At 41.6% G+C, this 24,364-nt stretch overlaps 1 protein-coding gene across 5 annotated transcripts in view; it reads right to left on the bottom strand.

The window, feature by feature from the left end:
* Positions 1 to 500: 500 nt before the first annotated feature.
* CDK7 (cyclin dependent kinase 7) overlaps positions 501 to 24,364 on the bottom strand; it is a 34,050-nt gene continuing 10,186 nt past the window's right edge. The window contains exons 8-13 of one of the 5 annotated variants that reach the window (XR_012042081.1): positions 23,822 to 23,921; positions 21,708 to 21,794; positions 14,428 to 14,577; positions 13,233 to 13,380; positions 2,081 to 7,076; positions 501 to 1,061 (exon numbers count right to left, since the gene is read on the bottom strand). Coding sequence is in view for 2 of the 5 variants with exons in the window: in XM_072859113.1 (XP_072715214.1) it covers positions 7,033 to 7,076; positions 13,233 to 13,380; positions 14,428 to 14,577; positions 21,708 to 21,794; positions 23,822 to 23,921 (529 nt within the window). In the remaining 3 variants the exon portion in view is untranslated. Of the gene's footprint in view, positions 7,077 to 9,904; positions 10,141 to 13,232; positions 13,381 to 14,427; positions 14,578 to 21,707; positions 21,795 to 23,821; positions 23,922 to 24,364 lie in introns of those variants that run through there. The other 4 variants (XR_012042082.1, XR_012042083.1, XM_072859113.1 and 1 more) reach the window with 4 other exon arrangements.

Raw genomic sequence — 24,364 nt, 5'->3', positions numbered from 1 at the left:
TTTCAGAAATACTTTCTCCAGCATCAGTTGCTAGGAATCAAGTGCAGTGCGAGGCAGTAGCTGAGCGTGTCTCGGCTTCCTATGTGATGGCAGGGCATCTTTGCTATTGCAGACAAAGCCGCCGATGGTAGCAATGAGGGTCTCTCTGAAAAGACTCCCTCGCCTTGTCTGCTTTGTTGTCTCTGTGTGTGTTACAATATTTAAGAGAACTATTTGGAACTTTATTTCTAGTCTCAAAATGCCCTAGCTTTAGGAATTCAGTGCGACTAAAAGCTATGAAACTGCATACAGCTACATACATGTAGATAATGTAGCTACGTGTACCAAAAAGGAAATTTGTATGGAATGCAGGATGTATTGCGTAAAAGCCCTTCCTCTTTCCTCATGTGTGCAAACAAACAAAGTTGATGCTTTAGGAAGCGGGTCATATGATGATCGGTGTTACGTAATTTGGTTTTATACTGGGGACCGAAGAGACCAGAATTACTGTAAGGGTACAGTTTATAAAAAGCAGACGTGCTTTATTCTTAATGGTGCTCTAACATCTGCATATACTCAGTTAGAGACAGGGTGTTTACCACTGTTGTAAGATTAATTCTGTCAACCAGATGGTTATTTAGCTGCAAAGGACACCAGCTTGCAGGCATCCCAGAGGACCCCACCACAGTTCAGGCACCAATGTGGCTGACGCTCCTGCTCTGTAGGAGCAGCAAAAGCCCCAGCCTCTGGTGAGGACTCCTCAAGTCAGGACTGGGGGTAGGAGTCTCAGCACACCTCTGATTTACAGCTCCTCTCCCCAGAGGCAGGGCTGAAGAGAAAGAACCAAGAATTGAACAACAGATAGGAAAGCAGTGTGGCCAGTGAACAGGCAGTGGAAAACCGCTGGTGTTTTTAACTTCGAAACATAGTCAGGTTCTTGAAGTATGTGGTTAAGACATAGGAGCACGAGCATCGCAGCATAGTAAGCACTCTGCAAAACTGTCTTCATCTTCTATTTCTGTTCCAGACTTCTTACACAATCACGAGAAGCTGACCGGTCAGGCTTTGCTTAATTTCCACATCTGCAAAATCAAGTCAAAACATGAAGGAGAATCTGAGGTTTAATTTAAAAATGAAACTGTCTTGCAAAGAGAGACTGGTGAAGGTGACACACGGGTATGGCGGAAGAGTACACCCACATCAGCATGTCTGCGATAGCAACAAGCATTCACTGGATGGGGAACACCGTGAATTCACTGCTCCATGCAGGTCTGTTAATGCCAGCACCATTATCACTGACACAAGTAAGTCCAGCCTCTGCACTGAAGAAAACTGCACTGAAGAAAACAGCAGAGCTCTGTAATGGACTTTCCAATCAGTTAGAGCACCCCAGAGCCCTCGGATGTGCGCCTTGGCTTTTAAAGTGAAAAATTCGTCACCAGAAAGGCTTGAACTTTCCTGCTGTGTTGCTGGCAAGCACTAAGCAGGCTAATAGCAAAGCAATGAGCAGATGTTACTGCATGAAAAGAACTGTCACTCGGAAACTATCCATGCATTTAGAATAAGGTTTACCCATCAAATAACATATTCTGAAATCAGAAAAGGCTGTTGTGTTCCCGTAATCTGATTTACTGGCCAGAATTCTTCAACCAGTAATTCCTGCCTCAAACTGTTCATCTTGGTGGGGTAAAGAGTGCCTCTTTGAAGAGATGCTAATTCTGACTTAGGGCTTTCAAGTGACAGGGAATCCATAACATCAGTAGAGAAAGGCAAGATGCTTTGGCCTTGCTTTGTATAAGGAATTTTACAAACAGATTTACAGAGATTTAATGATTCAGGCAGAATGGGGGCAAGAAGTGGCCCTATGGTAAGTAAAACAGCAACAGAGTACCTAGGAATGGAGTTAAAACTCTGGTCTCAGTTCAGGTGCTGGAGAGCGAGGAATGAAGGAAAGCGTTTGGCTAGAAGTTGTAACCATGTGGCACTTGCCAGAAAAAATCCTGGTAAGAAGCCACTTTCCTCGCTCAGTGTGTACGCAAGCAGAGCAGAGCAGAGCAGCAGAACCTGAAACCCCAGAAGCATATCACTTTGATCCACTTACCTTCAGGCAGCCTACAAAACTCTGCCTGCAAGATATCCAGCCCTCTTTCATACACACCAGTGACCTTCTGTGGCACGTCAGCTTTGCTCAAGTCACCAGGAAAGGCATTACCCTTGGATCCCAACTGCAGTTTCACTTGGAGATGTTGCACCTTTACATGCATCCACTTTACTCATTCCCATCTCATTTCTGCATGGATTATTGTCACAGAAGCAGAGGTTCTCACTGTCCCCCTTCACTGTGAGAAGAATTCAGCATTACTACCTCTATAGAGAACTCAAAAGACGTTAGTGGTGAAGCAGAAAGCTTTTTGGCACAGTAAAGGGAAATCATAACTTACCAGGAATGCTCAAGGACTCTGTGCTTCCTCAGTACTCGCATACTATGAACCAGCTCAGTGTATTTTAGGGTAAAAATATTAGGAATTGTGCCATTTTGTTCACGCCTTCCGAAATGGAGCTGCAACTTGGAATGATGCTTTCAATGTTTTGTCATTTCAGGATTTTTCAGTAATGAAAGGATTTTGGTTTGTGCCAACTGGCAAAGAGAAGAGCACAAAAAGTCTGCATCCAATGAGAAGGACAAATCTACCACTTGGCTGTTTTTCAGGTGAAATGAAATACAGAAAATCTTTGCAAATGTAAATGCAATCAGAAGGAAAACAAAACCAGATTGTTACACATCACGGTGGCCACATACATAAAATTAGTTCATTTTTATAGTTCAAATTTAGACTTTATATGCCTGTTAAAATACAAAAGATGTGAAATTGCTTTTTAGGTAAATGTATATTTTGCTTGAGCCTAGCAATTAGACACCAGTCAAGAATGTGGTTATGGGAAGGAGGGGAAATGTCTGTGCACGTGCATGCACATGTTCTGGAAACCACCACTCAGATCCAAACTGAACCTCTTACACAGCTAATGACCTAACTGCTGTGATGTTTGCTGGAATAGTTTCCTGTGGAAAAGGTATTCCAGTAAAGGGGAGCACCATGCAAAGGTGTGATCAGACAGTAAAAATAATTTATTTACCACCTGGGAGTTTTACTTGTATGTGACTGCAAGATCATCCCCATCTCACAGTCTAGGTGGCTGCAGGCCATAATAAACTCATTACTTCCTCAGGTTTTTTTCCAAGTATGCACCAGCACCTGGATTATGGACCATTTCTCCCCAGATCCTCTTAGGTAGCCAAGGGCTTCCAGAACCTTTGGATATCTTCCAAAAGGCAGTGTATCTAGGAATCATACCAGGACCAGCTGCCACAGCACAGCATAGCCCAGCTGCAGACCTCACAAAAAGCAAGTGGGAATAGCCCACGTAGACACAAAGGTGCACCATTAGCAGGTGAAGCATCTCAGAGGTGTTTTAATGCTTCGCTCAGTGCAGGAAGCCCAAGGGCAGGGTATGGTCCATGCCAGTATTTGCCAAGAGCACCAAGTCACCAGTTACTCTTTTAGCTGTGAGTTCTTGGCGGCTACACCTTACTTATTTGACTCTCCAGTTGCTACTCCGCTTAAAAATAAATAAATAAGCGCATTACAATAATGGCTGCAAAGAGTCCAGTAACAGAAAAAAAAGTAACTTTGATGTCATCTTTTGATGTTTGAGCTTTTAGGATCTAAGCTTTCAAGCTGTTGTCAGCCTCTCTAGGGGCAGGAGACTATATCTCCCAGCAGCAGTTTTCAGAAGAGCATCAGTTGGCTTGGGATCTAGGAACAGACTTATATACTGTAGTATTTGTTACCGCTATAATTGGATGATCACCTTCAAGATTGTGTGTAGAGGTGCAGGGAGGCACACAGAGCGACTATAATAGCAAAGAGAGCACTGAATGATCTGCCAGCGCAGGGCAAGAGCAACCTGCCACTATAAATCTCCGAGATGGGGCTGATGACAGAGATGACAGAGACTGTCAGTGCACGTGGGGCCAGACACACACACATGTAACTGGCCCTTCCAGAATATCAGGTTGGTCATGATGCTAAATGATGGTACCTTCCACTATATCTTTATTAGTGTTTCGTAATTCACGCTAATCTTTTCTAGCTGGTAGTAGTTATTAAAAAAAAAAATCAAAAGGAAAAAAAAAATCCACGCCCTTAGTAGTCAAATTTGGTTACATTGTGATCAAATGAAATGTTTTAAATCACTTGTTGGACTTGAAAGAAAGCATTCCATAGCATTTGAAGATTTTAGTATTAAAAAACCCACAAGGCTGGTATTTCCAGGCAAATTTGCTTAAAAAAACCCTTTTGTTTTGAGAATGATAGTTTAATAAACTGGTTGCTTAGTTGTTTTTTCGCTCCAATGTTAATTCAAAGTGGATTAAAATCTGCATTTTCTATCAAGGAAAGGCACCAACTAAACCTTTCTGAGTAGGTTAATTTTTGTAACTAAAGTACAGAAGAGTAATATTACACAGCTTTGCACTGAACTCTCCAGGTGCTGCATTTGCACGCTCTTTGTTGACCCTTTTTAGCACAATACCATGTAATGCCAATTACAAATGTCTGTCTTTCTGACCTCTCAGCAACTGTATGCAGTAGAGCTTTTCATTCCTAAATCAGGATTTTATTATATGATGTCTCAGGTTTCTTAATCAGCTAATACCTTTACCCGACAAATAACTGACATAAACATTTAACTCGGGTGACACTAAGGGAACACTGTGCTAGGAGAAAAGGAGACAGCAGCGTTTCCCAGCACATTTACACATTTCTGACACTTAGGTAACCAGCCAGCAGCAGGGAGTCTGGTGCTGGCTTGAGGTACTAAGTCTTACTGGAATTAATGAGTGACAGATGGAAGAAAGGAAGCCTGCATGGCGCCGAGTTACTAGATAAAGTCAATATAAAGGGTCTTACTAAAGAAGTTCTGCAAGAATATGAAGTTAAGAAGGCTCAAGCTGCTTGCTGAGAGACAGCCCAGTTCTCCTTCTATACAAGGAGTTTCAAGCTGGCAGTGATGATTCTCGGAGAGGCAAGTGTTGGGTTAAGATCAGCCAGTTGTTACCACATCTGACCAACTGCGTTATTTCTGTCAGACACTGCCTCTAGTGGCAGTGAAAACTGATCCGGTTGTAAATCAGCATTTCAACTCCTGCAATTAAGTCTGATAGATTAAAATCGGTTTCTACCATCACATATAAAGATAAAAACCATGGTGACACTGTCTTTCTGCTCTGTTGACTTCCTCAGGATGCTGACGTGAGAAAACCAGAGGAAGCTCCTGAACATATGGGTAAGTTTCAAGTAGCAAGAAAAAGACAGTTTTACATTTGTCAACCAGTAGTAGACTTCTTCAGAATTGCCAGATTGCAATACTTTGTTAATTATCTGTTAATTTTGTCAGTGAACTTCTTCCTTAAAAAAAAAGAAAAAAAAAAGATATATTAATTCACGGGTGGCAAATCCATGCAGGACAGCATAAGTATTCTTTGAGGGTACCTGCCTACCAGCCTTGCCCAAAGTGGAGGTTTCAAAAAATCAAAGCACATAGCTCACAACCTGCTGTCAGTCAGCTTAGTGTAACTGTCAGCATCCTTACTGAAGTGGCACAAATATCTTGTAGCAGGCAATAAACCACGTTCCACTAATGCTTTCTAATTAAGAGTGAAATGCCCCCTCTCCTCCTCCCTTCTGTGCATACCATTCTGTTCTTATCACAATAATGAATACTGTTAGTATGAAGGTTTCTGAGCACAATTTGAGCCGACAGCACTAGAGGAGACGGTCACAACACTGATGGCCTCTGCGCTGACCACACAGCAAGCCTCTCAGAAAATCCTCGTGCAGTACCTGCCTGCCTGGGGATCTGATTCTTTGGAAGGAAAAGACAGAACACTCCCTGTCCTTTTATTTGAAATAGTAAGAGTTCTAAAGGAAATAAATAGAAGTTTTCTAATTAAGTTGCTCACAAATAGAAGGAAAAAAAGAAAATACTAGAATTGACCACAGAGATGATATGAGTCTAGTTCAATAGCATCAAAACAGATTTTATTCCAGCTCTACTTGGGGAAGCTTGAAAATGAGAAATTGGCATTATATGATGAACAGAGTTTGGCCAAGCGGAGTTTTCAAGCTAGCGAGAACAGAGCTGCTTCTGGACCCTTCCTGGTAGTGGTGGTGGGCTACAGCAGGAACAAATCTAATTCCCAGCAGGTCTTTGGGAAGATTGGAATCAACATAAGGTTCTCCTAGGCAGTGCTGTATTTTGGAGCCAAAAAGAGACTGCAGCCATGCACATCTTTTCCCCAGCCCCCCACACTACTGGGTATCAGCAAGGTGTATGTCAAAACACAGCCTGCCAAAAGTGTTCAAAGCACTGAGTTTAGCTCTCCGAGAAGTTTTTGTATCTCAACCTGACAAGCTACATCAAGACCTATCCCTGTTTTATCCTGTGACTTTATTACAGCCATATGGAGAGAATACCTTACCTCAGAAATGAAGTTGACATAGTTGAGTATGAAATGCAAGGGGGAACAAGAGAGATTCAAAGAAAAGCAGGCCTAACTATAGCCTTTTTTGTAATGATCCCTCCCTTCTCTCAAGAGAAGCAAATGAGTATTAAAAGGTCACAGGTGAAAAAACCTGGTCTGTAAAGGAATCATTACATTGGAGCACACGGAGCATAAATGTTTGTGCACCAGAATAAATGGCTGAGTACGAGTTAAGCGAGCAGTGTACATGCAGTAAGTCAAAAGAACAAGAGCAGTCACAAAAGCCAAGAATGAACAAAGGTAAAAGCAAAGAACTGGCAGTACTGCCTGGAGTGCTGACAGCATCAAGGCCACACCACAGACAAGAGCATACCACAAATGCAAAGCAACAACTGTATGTTACAACTCAATCTGGCTCTGAGCCTTCTTTGTCAAAACAACAAGGCTGCAGGGATCACACAGCGTTGACACCAATCAAGAACCAGGGAGACAAGATGAGGATGTGATAGCTAGCAGTCCTTGTTCTCCATGCCACCACAAGTAATCCTGGTATCTGTGAGAAAATGAAATCAGTTTTGTTTAAAACAGAGAGCACCTTCCCCTTCTATATTGTGTGCTCATACAATGAGTTTTCTACGTTTATTGTGGCAACAAAGTTGAAGGAAGAAAACAAAGTTTTAATTAAATTATATAAACAATATCAGTACAATGCATCGAAGTTACTCAAATTCCATTAAGTCTCGAGGTAAGAGCCATCAAGTTTGCAAAGAGGAGTACTAACCTTTCAGGAAGAAACAGCAGTAACTCATGGTAAAAAGGTGGTAAGGGCAGAAGAACTGTCTCAACCCAGGAGAGAAGGCATTTAGATTATGTTACAGTTTGCATAAGTGTACAACTTAGACCTTTGCACAAGCATGCACACTGCAGGTTCAAGACAAACCATCCTTGATTGTTATGGTTCCGAACAGAAGCCAAATAGATTGCAGCAGCTGTACATTCGAGGAGTTGGTGTGATAAAAGACAGACTGTCAAAGCTAAAGCATGATATAAAGTTTACAAGGTAACGAAGTCGCAAATTAAACAGTATTTAGCTAACTAATTGCATATGATTGCATATTAAGTTATATTCACCAGGTGTCCCAAATATTCCTTCCAGGGTTCCAGCCTAAGTCACAAAAGTTAAATCAAACTATCAAAAAGCCTAAGATTAAGACAAAATATTGTGCTCACCCTTTTTCTAATCTTAGCTTACTCTTAGACTGTGATGTACATACACTTTATCTATGCACAACACTACCATTAAGAGCAAGGCAATTTTAGTCCCTGACACAGGCAGCTTCATTCATGAACTCAGCTGAAAACAAGACTACTGTATACCCTCATGTTATAGAACAGGCCCCTACCATACATGCAGTGCACAGTATGCCAAATGAATTGCAGTGTGGGAGCTAGAAGGGAACAGCTCCTGAACTTATATATAAGCATTGTTATTTTTGAGCATCTGCTGTACTAAACACGTGACTCGAAGCATACAAGACAGTAGCCTTGGTCACAAAATATCCTCTTTCTTCAACCCCACTCTTACAGAGCACAGTAATCATTCTCTATACATTCAAACACTGACTGCCCATCTAACTCAGTACCTACTCAACAACTTTTGCCAATGGGAGTTTAGAGGATTGCTACTTAGAATCATAGAATGGTTTGGGTTGGAAGGGACCTTGAAGATCATCTAGTTCCACCCCCCCTGCCATGGGCAGGGACACCTTCCACTAGACCAGGTTGCTCAAAGCCCCATCCAACCTGGCCTTGAACACTTCCAGGAATGGGGCACCCACAACTTCTGTGGGCAACCTGTTCTAGTGCCTCACCACCTTCATAGTGAAGAATTTCTTCCTTAATCTAATCTAAATCTGCCCTCTTTCAGTTGTTCTACTGGAAGAATTTTCCTTCAGGGAAGGGTATCATCTAGGCACACGCAGCATTTGACAAGGTGAATGGTGTTACTCTCAAAGCAGAGCTGACAGAATACTTAAAATTGTCACTGCCATGCAAACTCTATTTTTTATACCCAATAGTTAGGATACTCACTGAAAAATGCAATATCTATTTTAGGGGCTGAAGGTTTCCAGGCTTTGAAGTCCAGTCAGAATACTGCCCTAGATAAGTTCAATGCAAAAAAATTTACAGTACTCCTAACTCTCTCTTCCCTATTCAGATTAACGTATTTTTTGTACATATGCCTGTGAGAAGTAGGGCTGCAGTTCTCTTAATCCTCCAGCCTGCATTCAGGATGATGATGTTTGATTACACAGACAGTACAAACTGCTGTAACTAATATTATTTGATAAACATTTTCTCTACACTGTCAATTAGATCCCAGTAGGAAGTTTAAGGGTAGTTTTCAACTGCCAGCAACCACTACAGAACACAGTAGGGTATTGGGAGACTAGTGACTGTTCTCCCTTACAAGGCCAGCATACTTCACATTGGCTCAAGGTAGGAGTAACATGAAATAACACAGGAGCAAGAAGATGGTTGCTCTTCCTCTACAAGCCTCAAAGTCTTCTACTAATACACTTGCCACATACATTAGAAAGCAGAATGCTGAAAGCAGTTCACAGGTGAGAAAATGACAACGGCTCACCAAGTATCCCTGAGATCCCCTGCACAACAGGGGTGGGCATGTGGTTAAGCTGCATCAACAGCACCTACTGGCTTGTTTCTCTCCATTGCAGAAGTTTGTTACCCAGCAGCCACTTTGCAACACAGCCATGCCGGAAATCAGGCAAAAGAGCTGAGCACAGTATCTGCACTATGAATTGTTCAACAGCCACAGGTAGACAGGAGGGCTGGTATAGTTTTCCCAGATGGATCTACCTCCATCTCTTATTGCAGTCTTGAGGCTGTGAAGGAAACAGTATTTATATGCTCTCAGATAATTTCTCCTGGATGACTGGAGTCTGCAAAAAAACCCCAACACTTCACATTCAGTCTGTGCATCGTACGGTTTTCAACATAGTGGATGTGGCCTTGGGAAGTCTTAATGCATGACTGCTGAGAGGGCACATGCAAACTCATTTGTTAATACATTGGCATATTAACTGGAACAAAAGAGCATCCTCCCCTTCCCTTATACTGATACATTTTTCCAACATTTATTATAGGGCTGGCAGACAATCATATGTACAGGCTCATCATAAGCTCCAGGTGAGAAGGGTGTTATTTGTAGTTTTCTTCCTTAGGGTGTGCATCTGTACAGGATAGCATGTGATTCAGCATAAAGGTTCTGCAAAATTAGTCTATGTAAATTTGTAGCCAGAAAGCAGTTTTGACAGTTACTACTTCAAAGCACGAGTCAAAGTAATGAGACAGCAAACCAGAGAAAGGAATCTTCTTGTTTTGCTTGAAAATGCTTTTATTCAAAATGAAGTAGGGTTAATGCAACCTCTGTTTCAGTAAGGAAATATTAAATTCACATTTTACATATGAAAATATTACACAATAACCATCCAGTGACTATTAGAGCGTTTTTTTCAATGGTTGGGACTTGGGCCATTTTCACTCATTTTCATCCACCATCCACAGCAATCAAAAAATCAATTTTTTTGGTAATCCTGAAAAGTGTAAATCACATTGTTACCAAAGTAAAGGGGTCCAGCCCCCTCCTCAAGGTTTTAATATTTGTTTGATATTGTTCTCGAGATACATCTACTTTGAGATGCTTAATGCTGTATGCTGCAGCAGCAGTACATAATGACTTTTTCCAATAAATCTATGAAAGAGTGCTAGAATCAAAGCTCACTTGAATCAGTACGTGTACTCCAAATGAGTCCCAAATTCTGTAATTAAGTGTTAATTGCATTTGGGATACATGTAAGTATTTCTCTTTGTTGGTATAAAAAGCTAGCTGGTTAATTCTACTTTTAAACCTAAGAACGGAAAGCTATTCTAAGGCTTAAGCCTTCCCCACCACACATACACTTCTAATGATTTTTCTTACGTGCTGTCACTACCCAGCAATAGGCTGTCTGCAGGAAGTAATAGTCCTTTTAGTCTCTGCCTAATTCTTTAACCATGTCTTTGTTTAGTATCAGCTGTAGAGATTATGAGGACAGCAGTACTTCTCTGATTCTATTCCAGATCTTGTCCTCTCATTTCTTCTTGTAGGTAGAATAAACCATAGCTGCCTTCTTGGATGGATACAAAGCTTACTATGAAAGGATCCAACTGTTTTTGCCTGCCCTATAGGCAGAGGTCTCCTCTAAAATACACTGACATTGAATCACACCCATGAACTTTACATGAATGCCCAAACAATACAAATTCTTAACCTTAGATATGAATAGAATGGTATTTTTTTTTTCTAAACCAATGTAGAATAGTTCTGAAATTAGCTAGATTCCTTATACTGCGTTAACTCAGGAAAAAGGTGAGTGCTGTATCTTTTATACTCTGTTTTGTGAACCTACGGCTCCGTAGAAATGCAGATTAATAGGACTAGAAATTGGTGTCTTGGGGAAGGAGTGCTGCTTTTGATTGTTTGCCAGAGTGGAGAGGATGGACAATGATGTCATCGTAGCATCAGTGTCTCCACATACCTCACTGATCAGAAATAAGTGGTAGCAATAGCTAGAAATGATGCATGCTTAATACTTTTCACAGGCAGTCATCCATCTAGTGATAGTTTTCCCTTGTCAATAAAGAGGCTGAGTTTTGAGAAGTACAGCTGCTGCACATTTAAGTTTGGTGAACATGCCCCACAGGCTACAGGGCTTTGTTCTTGTGGAACAGCAGCACTTACAGGGATGGCATAAATTCTTTCTCCTGGCAGCCAGCCCCTGGTGCCAACATTTTATAAGAGGGTACCCAACGGTAATCACTCAGTCCATTCTGCTAAGTTCTAGAATGCTACCTCAACAGGGCTAAGGGAAAGAGAATGTACAGGCTGCAGGCACGGGCCAGCCTAAGAATTTCAGGGGATGCAACTTATTCTTCTTTGAAATGACTTTTGCACATTTCCACCCTCAACAGCAATAAAAACATGCTGTGCTTCAGATCTTACTTAAACAAAGACTGTAGGACTGTTCTTCCAAACAATATTCAGGTTTTAGCTTTAGATGATAACGCCATGTAAGGATGTCAAATTAAATCCAGGGTAGCAGATTTGCTAGCTCTAACATTGGCTCTCCCCTTTAACGTTCGTTGGCACTAGAGGATCTGCCTTTGACACCCTCTGGTTCTGTCAGCCCAGCTAAGGCAGTAACAGAAAATAATGGAAAATCCACATCAGAAAATCCATTGTTTCCATTTCCACTTAGTGGAAATGATACTGCTTTTTATACTGATACTCAAATGTCTCAAACAGTAACGCTGACATCCTAAATGCCTTTGTTATAGCCAATCTCAAAACTCCTGGCATTTAACACACAAGTCTGATTTCCTCTTGCTGAAGATGAGACTTTTGGAAAGATGTTAAAGCAATTGATACCTGTCCTTTAGTTAACAGGCATATTTTAGGGCATGTACTCCAAAACACTAATCGCAGACCCTCACATGGTCCTTGCAGAAGAAGCTAAAAAGCTTAAATTAATTACCTAAGCCATGGTAACTTGACAAGTTCCCACATGTCAGTTCACCCACAGTACTGGGGTCAGGAAAGAGCATGCAAATAATCAACTGATTAATTTTTTTCTTTGAGATTAGAATCTTAAGCTAGTGAACTGATGCATTTTACTTTTAATTTGACACAGACTGAGAAACAACAAGTCAAAGTGCCTAAAAAGTAAGTTAAACTCTAATAATGCAGCTGTTTCTCTGCATTAAAGAGGAAATGCGCTTTCATGGAAGCATCTCCATTCCCAAAAGATATCACTCTTGTATCAAAACAGAGTCTCATCCTGGCAATAATAAAAAGCTGATGCTAACCTGACAGCTGCTATCTAGCATATTTCAGCTGTTAAGATGACCAACTCCAAGTTTAAGAACCAGTATTTGCTCTCTACTAGAAGGTCTGAGTAATTTAGTGTCAGGTACAGCTCTTGAGTCCTCAGAGCTTTTCTTGCCATGAAGATACAAAGTACCTGCTACTGTTTGGAGAAGACTGGAGGTTCCATATAGAAGTAAATGTTAGGGAATAGGCTTGCCTTTTAAAAGGGCCACAGAGACGTGCTTAATGTTCCTTAGCCAGAGCGGTCTTAACAGTTAACTTTCTTAGTCTAAGAGAGAGAGCAGAAATCCCTCTTCTGAACCCGATTTACATTCTCCAGTTTGTCATTTGAAAGAATAACATGCTATGTTTCTCTCTCTCTCACCCCCCTCTTTTTTTAAGTGATGTAAAGTTAAGTTATTTCCACCTCAGTAAGATGTCTCAGGAAAAAAAAAAAGGCATCATAACAGCCTATAATTTACTGGGTAGTACCACACTCCATTACAGAAATGAATGGAATTAGATACTTCTTCTAACAGATAGATTCCTAAGCATCATAAAAGAGCCTTTTTTGCACCAGTTCTGTTAGAACACAGAACTAAGTCATTCTCACCCTAAAGCATTTATCCTAAAACATAAATCATTAAAGGGCTTCAGCTGGTGCTGGTGCCCAGGGATGTAGTCCATTCAGAGAGTGTTTGTTCTGAAACACTGGAAGTATCAAATTCTCTCTGAGCATGTAGCTCCTATTTTAAAACAGGTGAAACATTAAGAGGTTACCTTGATCTATTCCTTCTGTCCTTTTCCTTTTTAAATTTAAAAGTGCATTTTGTTGCTCCTTTACAGCTTCTGCAGGACAGTTGGGTCTTGGCAGCTGATTTCCTGGAGTGGGTCCTGGTCGGTTACTGAAATACTTCTGGTTCAATGCCTTAATGATAATGGAAGAAAAATAACCAAGTGATTAGTATAAAGTGTCAGAACACCATCTACAAAGAGTTTATAATGAAATAAAGCACTCATAATTGGGACTTCAAAACTAGAAAAATAATATATATTCAATATTCAAGCCACCATCCTACAATATGACCTGTAAAATGACTTCATAAATACGAACTAGTACAGAGGTGCCCCAAGCATAGCAGAACTAATTATTTGGAAACTTACATTGAAAGTTCTTAAACATGGTGACCAAAAAACCCCCCCTAAATGTGCTCTGAAAAAGTCTTCTACTAAAAAGATACTTAACACATGCACTAATCCTCTGGATTGGGATCTGCCTTGTCTAACAAGCAATGAGAGATTCCTGGCCTTAAGGAGACAGCTCTGTTTCTTGCATGCTTCCCTAACAGTGTAAGGTGACAGAAATACAGTTTTGAAACTGCCAACTGCTCTATCTTCCTCATAGCAGAAATCAATATTCTGAACTAGAACATACTGCAAGATTTTAATTCAAAGTCCTTAATTTCTCCCCATCAAGGAGTAGTGAAATTGAGATCAGTTTCACCCAAATATAATGGAAAAGGATATTCAGATCAGAATACTGGTTTAAATCACCACAGAATTTCGTGTTAAAAAATAATAAAAAAAGTTTAAATGAAATTGAAGAAAAGACTGGATGAATTAAGGATGAAAACCTTCCAAACCCAGGGAATAAGATATGCTATGTTGAGACTTAAGTTTCAAACTTTAGGTGACTGAATTTTGAATGTCAAATATAATGACTGTCTGAAGGCCATGACTCATACACCTTTTAGTTGTCTACGTTTGCTCTACATTGGGAATGGAGATGATCAGTCGGCATTATTCATGCCTTTCAGAGTTCTCTCTATAAAACACTGGAAATATGTTTCTAGTATTTCATAGACAAAGCTGTATGACATTTCATTTCAAACCTGGCTTACTGGTTTCAAAGCACATTTATCTTGTATTAACAGTAGGTTAATGAACATTAGGACATAATGCAAGTGTACTATACCTGAGTAGCTGTAACCCTAGTGCAAGGATTAAATGTGAATAAGCCTTGCAGAAGACTGAGCAAATCATCGCCAGCTGCACTGAAGATATGTTGAAGTGGCATTCCAGGGAAAGACTTAAATGTGACATAATCTGGAAGACTCGTCATCCCCTAGAAAGACCAAAAATGGAATGTATGTTTTTCAAGTTGGAAAAAGTTCAGCTTTTCACAGAAAAAGAACTTCATATGGCTGTCTTTCAGCAGAAGCAAACTGTCTTTCAAAACACCTTGCTCACTCAAATAAAATAAATGTAGGAATAGTGGTCATAAAGACTGGTTTTTGGTTTTTTTTTTTTTTTTTTTAAATAACCGTTATGGTTGTTTCACACTTTCCCTTTCCAAGTGATCTGTCCTTCCCTTGGTTTGGTGGTGACCAGTCCAAAGGAAAAACTGCTAACAAAGAAAGGAAGTATGAAAGAACTTTAGAGTGGGTGCAGATGAATGAAGCAAAATCTTTTTCTTTTGCAAACTCACATGGTGGAAGAGACAAGATTCACAAAAGAGCCAGTCTGCATTTTCTCCAAGTTAATAACACACTGTCCTCCTCCTCAATGTTAGCTGATCATCGTGAGTGTTTTGAGGTACTTTTGAAATGCACAACTGAAACTTTTAATCTGGGGAGTGGGGGGAGGGAAGAAAAATATGCCAAGCACTTAAACAGCAGATGAATTGCACACTTTTTTCTCCCACAGGTATGAAATCAATCCCATTGTATTCAAATTCTATCATAAAAATGATCTTGTAACAGACAATTATCCAAACATAGTATTTCAATAGTTTTAAGTATTTTAAACCTCTAGTCATCACACTTCAGTAAGTTTATCCAAACAAAATAAAATATTAACACTGAAGTGAAAAACATGCTCAATCAGTTATAATCTTGACAGTAAAGGTTTCGATTCTTGAAATGCAGGGGTTTGCAAATTAATTTGGGAATGCATCATCTCTGTCATGCTAGCAAATCTCTTGTTCTCTCCTTTCCCCAACTGTATCTTAACTCTTCCTCTCCAAAGAAAGCACAAATGTCATTGCAAAAATCTCTATGCATTTCATTTTGAATCCCAGAGCAACAACAAAATTGTGTGGGGCTAGTAGTGCCTTATACGATACTTCTCCATATGGCTATAGCTCCATTTGGTGATCGCATACCATAGCATTCGAGCACCATTCACACAAAGGAAAAGCGGCACAGAGAGGGAGCAGAGGTGGGATGTGATGACTGGTTAACAAGTCCAGAGAATGCTTCCACAACTCAACTACAAAAGAGGACCATCTGATCAGGGAACTCTGGACCCACCGTGCCCATCGGCTGTTCCAAGTTGCCCATCTGAAGGAGCCATGCCCTGCTTCCTGTCAGCCTGCCTGATAACCATGGTTATGTAGGTCATTGTGCGCCCTGTCATTAAGTTTAGCCCAGTATTAGTGAATCACTGGATTTACTATCATCTTGACCCAGATAATGATACTACTGATTTGTATTTGTTACTGCACCATTATTCTCAGATAAACTGTTTATCCCTAAAGCTATTGGTCTGATGTCTGTTACCATATCCTGAACCTGTAACTTGGCTGGGCCACCTCTGGTGTCAGAAGTGGGATATGGTACACAGCATCATTACCTGCCCCAGCCTTGTGCCCTAATTGGTTGTTTTGTCTTGCCTATAGACACCAGATTCTCTGACGGAGGGAAGTACCTGTTCCCTTTTCCCTAGCTACTTTAATTAGAGAAATTCAGAAAGACAAAAACATGAAGGGCAAGTTACTCTGCCTATTCCTCTTTGCTCACTGTCTCAGAAATACTGAGCACCATTTGACTGCAGCCAAAGCCTGAGCTGTCTCCTTACAAAAAGAATTAGCTCAAGCCCAGCATGATACTCAGCCTTGTTTGAAGACAAGACTCTTGCCACTGCCTGTGTTGAAAGCGTGCAGGCTTGCATGGAGAAATTAGAGTGCCTCGTGGTCCCCCTCGTGGCAGCACCTGCCCAAGAAAAACTTGACCGGCAGCTAGAAGCTACGGAAAAGGGAGTTTCTGCAACAAAAATACATAAAGCTTTATATATTGACCAAGACGACTGGGAAGGAAATATTTGGTTTTATTAGGATTCAAATGATGATACATCAAATTCTTGAAGCCCAACCAGACTTACGAATCCCATCAATTACTGAAATTGAGTATGATGCTAATGGAGGCATCGCAAGTATCTCTACACAGCCTTTCACAAACATACACCTAGCCAAATTAAGCAAGTGCTATTGCAGAACTATTACTATGGATTACTTAGCCTGGCTTGCAAATGAGGGGGGGGATACCATCCAAATTTCAGAATCAGAAGCCAAGACCCTCACTTTAGGGTCTGGAATCTAACTACAAATTCCACCAGAAAATATAGACTCTGTCTTTTGGGCATCAGCAGCTTCTGTTCAAAGACAAGTGCCCTGAGATGGCTGAGGACCCTAGCTATTCGCTGGCCAATCCCACAGATTTAGAATTGAGCATAGCTAGGTTGGTTATCAGTCATGCTTTAGATGTAGGCCCTGTGGCAGATGAAGAACCTATCGTCATTCCACTGAGACGTGGTGGTGCCTACTAGTCAAAAAGGGTCCACTTATAGGACGTTTAATGTCAATAGGCACTGGCCTTACAGGTGCAGCACCCACCCCACATGGTCCCTGCTATTACAAAAGGTAGTTTCTGCTGTGCCCATTCTGTTATCTTCCGGTCTCCCTAAAGATGCAGCTATAGTTAGCACCACCCCCCCCCAGAAGTTAAGAAAACCCCTATGCCTCTGTGAAAGGGCCCTGACCCAAAGCACCTTGTAACATCGAAAGCGTGGTTGGCCCTGGGGATTCCCAAATAGGCCATACACAGAGTCCCAGCATCAGTGTTACTGGCTCTTGCCAACACCCCACATTGTGCCATACATTCTCTCATTGGAGGTAAAGGTGCAAGTGCCCCTCCTGCCATTCCATCAGCTGGAGCCTGGAACCCCAGCCTTGCATTACCCAAACTTATTAGAGGTCCAGTTAGCACCACAGGGTGCTAGTCAGAAGCCACTAGTCCCTCTAAGGTGCTATGGAGGGTGCGGCTTATATGAACTTCCAATCTGGTGCTAGATGTCACCATCAATGATAAATTGTGTTCGCATTGCCCTCATTGGTACAGGTGCTCAAATTTCTGTCATCAATAGATCATACACTGGAGGGGACCACTTCCCTCATACTGTAGTAGTCTGCAGGTTCACAGGACCACTCATAGCTCTTCCTGTAGTCACAGTCAAGTATGACTTCCCTAATAGGCGTACAGCCCAAGGATCTGCAGTTTTGGGACATTCTAACATCTTAGATATGAACCTGCTCAGGAGCCAAACCTTCCATGATGCTCAAGGCAAGGTACAGTATCTTGGTACTTCTGAACGAAATCACCTGCTAGTTCCAGTAAGTACCTCCCCTACCTCTAATGACCCACATTGTTCATTTACAGCAGCACCCTGTAAAACCACGAGCCCAAAGCCTTATCGCCTACCTCCCTTCTCACACGGCTGGAGAAACAGGAAGTAGTCATTCACACCCACACCCCGTTTAGCAGCCCCATCTGGCCAGTGGGCAAACCCAACAAATAGGTCTTGGTGTCTGACTGTTGACTACCATAGCATACATTCTGCCTCCTCTCTGCTTCATGCAACACTCCTAATGGCTGCTGAAGTACTCAACACCAATTGCCTTGCTTCTTACCTATGGATGGCAGTTTTGGATGTTAAAGATATGTTCTCCCAGTGCCCCATCCACTCAAATGACCAAGGTCACTTTACTTTTACATAGAATAGCATTCAGTACACCTTTACTCATTTACCTCAAGATTATCACCATAGTCGTACCCTTACTCATGGTCTCTTAGCCTTAGCTGAAATTTCTTCCACTCCTCATCTCTCTTGCCACCAGTATACCAATGACACTCTCCTGGGCAGACCTACACATGAATCTGTTGCACAAGATATGACCCTCTTAGTTTCAGCCCTGAAAGAACACTGGGATCTTACTATTCCTCCCTGTAAATGCCAGGGTCCTGCCCAGAATGTACAAGCCTCCTTGTGTGCCAGTACCAAAAGTATTCCTGAAATTGTCTTGCAAGCTGTTTTATCTTTACCTACTCCCTCCTCCAAACACAACCTCCAGAGATTTTAGGTACTTTATAGGTTACGACATGCCCATGTCCCTGGTTTTAGTCAGCTAGTCCATTCTCTGTATTCCTTGCTGCAAAAACATTTCACCTGGGACTGGAACACAAGTCATCAACAGGCCTTAACCCTTCTCCTGAAAAGTATTCAACAGTATCAATATTTAGGACCCCTCACCCCTACTGGGAGATTTGAACTCAGGGTCCAGTGGAGATGGTGCCTGGTGGGGACTGTTCCAGGAAAGAAGTTCCAAGGACCCTACCCCAAAACCAATCCATTTTGGTAGCAAGGGGTGGCAAGACGCACAAGCCTTGTGTTGTGAATGGGAGTATGCTTTACTTGCTACCTTTTCTGACATGGATGAACTCCTTGGGGATTATCCCCTTACACTTAGGGTTTTACATCCTATTCTTTATGACATCTTTCACAACATTCCTTTCCCTGAAAGATGAGCTCAATCCATTGCCACTAAACATTGGGTTCTTGGTATCCCTGTCATCTCTGATGGAGCCCAACCTTCAGGCCCCAGCCATTGTATTCTCATCCACCTCACGTTTCCCATTCCTGTAGCTACCAACGATCACTCAGATTTGCCTATTACACAAGTCCCTCCTTTCACCACCCTGCAAGAGGGTGCCTGGTTTACTGATGGCTCAGCAATCCTTTGCAGTAATGCCTGGTTTGGGTGTGACACCACTGTATACCACTGATGGCCAAACCGTTATGGCCAATTGCCATGGTACTGCCCAGATGGCTAAAACTCCTGACCCTTTGCTTAGCCATTCACTCCTCTGCCCATAGCATCTGACCCCTGGGTTGTTCTGCTAGGTGCACCTGGTGGCTTCCCCTCTTGGAAAGCATGCTGCTTTCACACTCTTAGGCAGAAATTAGGGGCCACCTTCTTTAGGAAGATATTTGCACATTTCGGCTGTGGGCCATGTTGATCCCATTCTGCTCATCCCATGGCTGAGGCTAGGTGGAATGACTGAGCAGATGCCACTGCTGCAATCAGAGGGGTGGAAGTGACAGTGGACACTGACACCCATGATAAGCTGACAGCAGCCCAATAGTAGCAGAGAAACTGAGGAAACCTTAGCCCAAACCTGCAACTTGGAATGTGGAACCACCATGGTAGCTCAATGGTTGCATGAGCACTGGAGTTATCCCACCATTAAAACTTTAGCCCAGGCTGCAGCACACTGTGCAATATATCTTCAAATGTAGTGAACTGAATGTATTCAAATTGTATTGACAAATGGGAAAAGCTGGCTTATGGAAACTTGCTACTTTAACACTGGCAGGGCAAAAACCCCACAGCTCCCCAGTATGGAATCCTTCTTTGAGACTATGTTATACCTCCATGACCCAAGAGCAGAACGTCACAGTTAACTGTGGGACTGTGAACAATTCAAATGGGAGATACCTCTATATCAGTTAAGGGACCAACACACCACTGGATCAACAATCAGCGTGTTGTATGCCTACATGAACCCTTTTGTAGCATGACCCTTATATTTTCTCACTGTGTTGATATTGTATACCTTTGGGCTAATGCTCCGATAGCTCTCTTAAGTGTAATATTATTCTCACATCTCCAAGTCCCTCTCCTACTTCCCTTCCCAAACCCACCACATCATCCATACCCTTATCAGTATGATTTTATCTCTAATTGAAGGGTTTTTGCAACATGAAGTCTTGCATCGACTATGGAAACAGGCAAAGAAGCAGGCACAACAAACTTTAACAATCATGGTACCAGAGATCAAACAAATCCTGGAAAGTGTTTTTAAAAAAAAAAAAAGTAAAACATAGTTGGCAGGAATCCCTTTTGGGATGGCCTCCCACTGTTAGGGGGATATGGAACATCATACTTCTTTATCTAGTCATTATCCTTATTTTGAGTGGCTTCTTACTTGCTTTAGTTGTCATATTAAAGATTTGTACTTGGTTTTTGGCCCGCACTGTTCTGATCGTTTCTTGGCACACCACCTTATGACCATCTTTTCTCAATTTAACCCTTCATCACTCCATGACTAGACTCGTCTCTACACCTGACCCTCCCAGTGACATGGGTAGTATCAACATTGGTCTTGGCCTTATGCTCCCATGGCAAGACAACCACCCTTTCCCCCACACAGTTGCATAAGCAAGGGGTGAAAACGTGGGGCTAGTATTGCCTTATACAGTGTCTCCTCCATATGGTGACCACGCATCTTACATGGCTATAGCTCCATTGGTGACTGCGCAGTCCTTAAGGTAGCATCCAAGTACCATTCACACTAAGGACAACTGGCATAGAGGGAGAGCAGAGATGGGATGCGATAATTGGTTAGCAAGTCCAGAGAGTGCTTCCACAAGTCAACTACAAAAGAGGACAGTCAGATCAGGGAATTCAGGACTCCTCGTGCCCATCAGCTGGTCCAAGTCACTCAACAGAAGTTATGTCCCACTTCCTGTCAGTCTGCCTGATAACCATGGTTAGCTAGGTCATTGTGTGCCCTGACACTAAGTTTGGCCTGGTATTTCTGAATTACTGCATTTACTATCATCTCAATAGAGATGACTGTACTACTAATTTGTATTTGTTACAGTACTGTTAGTCTGAGATAAATTGTTTATCCCTAAAGCTGTTGGTCTGGTGTTTCTTACTGTATCACAAAACTATAACTTATCCAGACCAACCTAAGTCCCTACAAATTGTTCGTACTTCTGAAAGTGCTTAAAGCCTTTCAGGTTAAAGCAGACTAATTAATCAAGCATCTAAAAAACACTAAGCAACAACAATAATTTCACACCAATAGCCATAGGAAACTGTGGATACACACAGTAAGGAAACCAAGAAGTTTCATTATTGTTGCTTAATGCTAACAACACTGCTATATTGACCAGAGATTTGCCAAGAGAAACAATAAATCTCAGCTGCTTATCCTCCGCTTTGCAAGATCAGGCAGCTGCCTTCTGAAAATCTACTCAAGTATTCTAGTATACCCTTTAATTTAATTTCAAAAGCTAAAATAGAGAGTATAAAGTAAAACTAATGTCAATCTGTTAAACAAAAGGACTCACAGGCCACTGTTCTTCTGTTGGAGTGCCCAGTGTTTCAAATATCCTTGTCAGCTGGTCAAGATCAGAGTCGCCAGGCAAAAAAGGAACCTGGAAGAAGGCAACAGCATTTGATTGAATTAACTTCTAAACTTTTATTCTAGAAAGGAGCTTTGAGCTATCCCTCATAACTGCAGGGCAAAACATCTTTGTATACTAGCTGCACACAAAGAGGTACACTGAATATTTGAGGCTTTCTAGTGACGTCCAAAGAAATTCTGAATATCACTGACTTGATAGCAGAGAGCTAGACATAAAATTAAACCACCACCACATTAATGTAAAATAGCTAAACACAAGAGGAAAGATTTTACACCTCAGCTGCCAGTTTAAAGTCAGTTGGTCAGTGATCTTTCCATCACAGAATCATAGAATGGTTTGGGTTGGAAGAGACCTTGAAGATCATCTAGTTCCACCCCCCCCGCCATGGTCAGGGACACCTTCCACTAGACCAGGTTGCTCAAAGCCCCATCCAACCTGGCCTTGAACACTTCCAGGAATGGGGCACCCACAGCTTCTCTGGGCAACCTGCTCCAGTGCCTCACCACCCTCATCTGCTCACCACCCCATTATCTGCTCCCTGAAGTTAGGTTTTATATATATTCAAAACATTTAAAGTGACTTGTAACTGGATTACACAAGCAGCAGTTAGACTGATGGAATGAGATCGCAGCACGAGGGAGAATAGTGACCCACTAGGACAGAAACTGCCTAATCAGTGTCACATCTCATTTAAAGTAAGCAGAGGACAGAAAAGGGGATATGTGCCCAGTTCAACTTGTAGCTTGCACATCAGGCACACAATGCAAGAAAAAAGGGACTTTGTGACCAAAGCAAAACTACGAAGAATCAGAGGCAGTATTTACCTAAGTAGAACAGAAAGACCATAATGAACCTCCCTGCTAGGCAGTGTACTAAATTTTGGTGTCATGAAAGCCCCTTGAACATAAACTGCTTTTGTAAAGCTCCCAGAAGTTGCATTGTCCCTCAACCCAGTACACTCAGGAAGAAAAAGGACAGATACATTTAAAACTATCACAGTGATAAAACTGAACCATAACACATTTTCTGCATTGTGAGAAACCAAAGAATCAACAGAATTAAATGATTTCTTATTTACTTTCTGACCTCCCTTGAGTTTATCCAACTTTAGCAGGTCTAATGCATATTTATGTACACATCACTAGTGTTACTTAAACAGCCACTGTACATTTCCATTTCTGAACTGCCAACCAAATTGTACCAGTACACCTGTTTGTGTGATAAACCAAGGCAAAAGATTTCTTCCAAGGTGTTTTCAGACCAACCAGTTCCCCAATCTGGTTCATGACATGGCCACACAAACATTTAACGTACAGTGCAAAAACCAAGCAGAAGCCACTTACTCATGGAAGATAAGTTATACTGCAGGCTACTTCAGGCTATCAGCTTGTCTATGTGCTTAGCCTCCACTCCCCACCTCACACTTTCATGTTCCTCTCCAAAGAGCTGCACAATAAACGGTCTACTTCAGTAAAACATACTTAAGGACCATTACATCTGTGTACCATACTCAGGAGTGGCATAGGATTAGCCTGATGTTAACCTTCAGCTTCGTTTCAGTATTGTCAACTAACCACAGCTTAGGAAAACATCAGTCTTCTGCTCTTTACAAATAAACCCACAATTAAGGTACTGATGATAATTATTTACAGTTATTGAGGAACAATGTATAGGGGACAGAGTATGCAGGTATCTATGATGTAACTTTTCTAGAAGGATAACACTCAGAGGACTGGAAGAGTTACCTACCCAACCTTCCCCAAGGCAAGACTGTGACAGTTTGTTCCCATTTTTTTACCCAGCTGTTTTTAAAGACTTACAATGATTGTGATGCTTATGGAACCTCAGTCTATTCCAAACCTTCACTTCCCTTACAGTTAGCAAGCTTCTTGAAGCTTTTTTCTCCCTCCTCTTCTTCCTTTCCTAAATAGCCTAACTGCCTTCGCCTGCTGCTGTTAGCAGGAGAGAGAAAGCCCACATATGAAGTCATAATGCACTGAAGAGCAAATACAAAATGCTTACATTTGAAGACTTACCCTGAGGAGCAATTCAGCTAAAATACAACCAACAGCCCACATATCGACACCAACACCATACATTCTAGCACCAAACAATAGTTCTGGGGCTCGGTACCACCTGAAAAGAGAACACATTTTGGGAAAATCACCTGGCTTTGCTCACATCAAGTGCCATATATTGTAGCAATGCAAGAACTACAAAGAGGATACTGCTGCTGCCTTATATTTTTCAGACACTGAAGAGCTGCACTCTACCCTGCGAAGTGTTTTGTTTAAGAAAGACTGAACAAAATTGTGCCTTCCTCACCACGGGGTCAAAGATAACCACAAATTAACTACAGTTTCAACTGTAGCTGATAACTAGCAATAGAACTGCAGATATGCAAAGTAAAAAAGCATTTAACAGGCAGTTTTGTATGTTATAAACCAAAATTTTCTTTAAACTTTATGTTGAAGAAATAACAGAAAGACAGAATTCCTTCCAGCTTCCAAAAATCTCCATACCAACAGACCCAAGTATAGAGACTAGTTTTAGGCAAAATTAACCTTGAGAGCAGTTGT

This window comes from Ciconia boyciana, chromosome 4 (genome assembly GCF_034638445.1).
Source record: "Ciconia boyciana chromosome 4, ASM3463844v1, whole genome shotgun sequence".
Lineage (NCBI taxonomy): Eukaryota > Metazoa > Chordata > Aves > Ciconiiformes > Ciconiidae > Ciconia > Ciconia boyciana.
The sequence above is the reverse complement of the archived record's forward strand: the minus strand, read 5'-3'. Positions and strand labels throughout refer to the sequence as shown.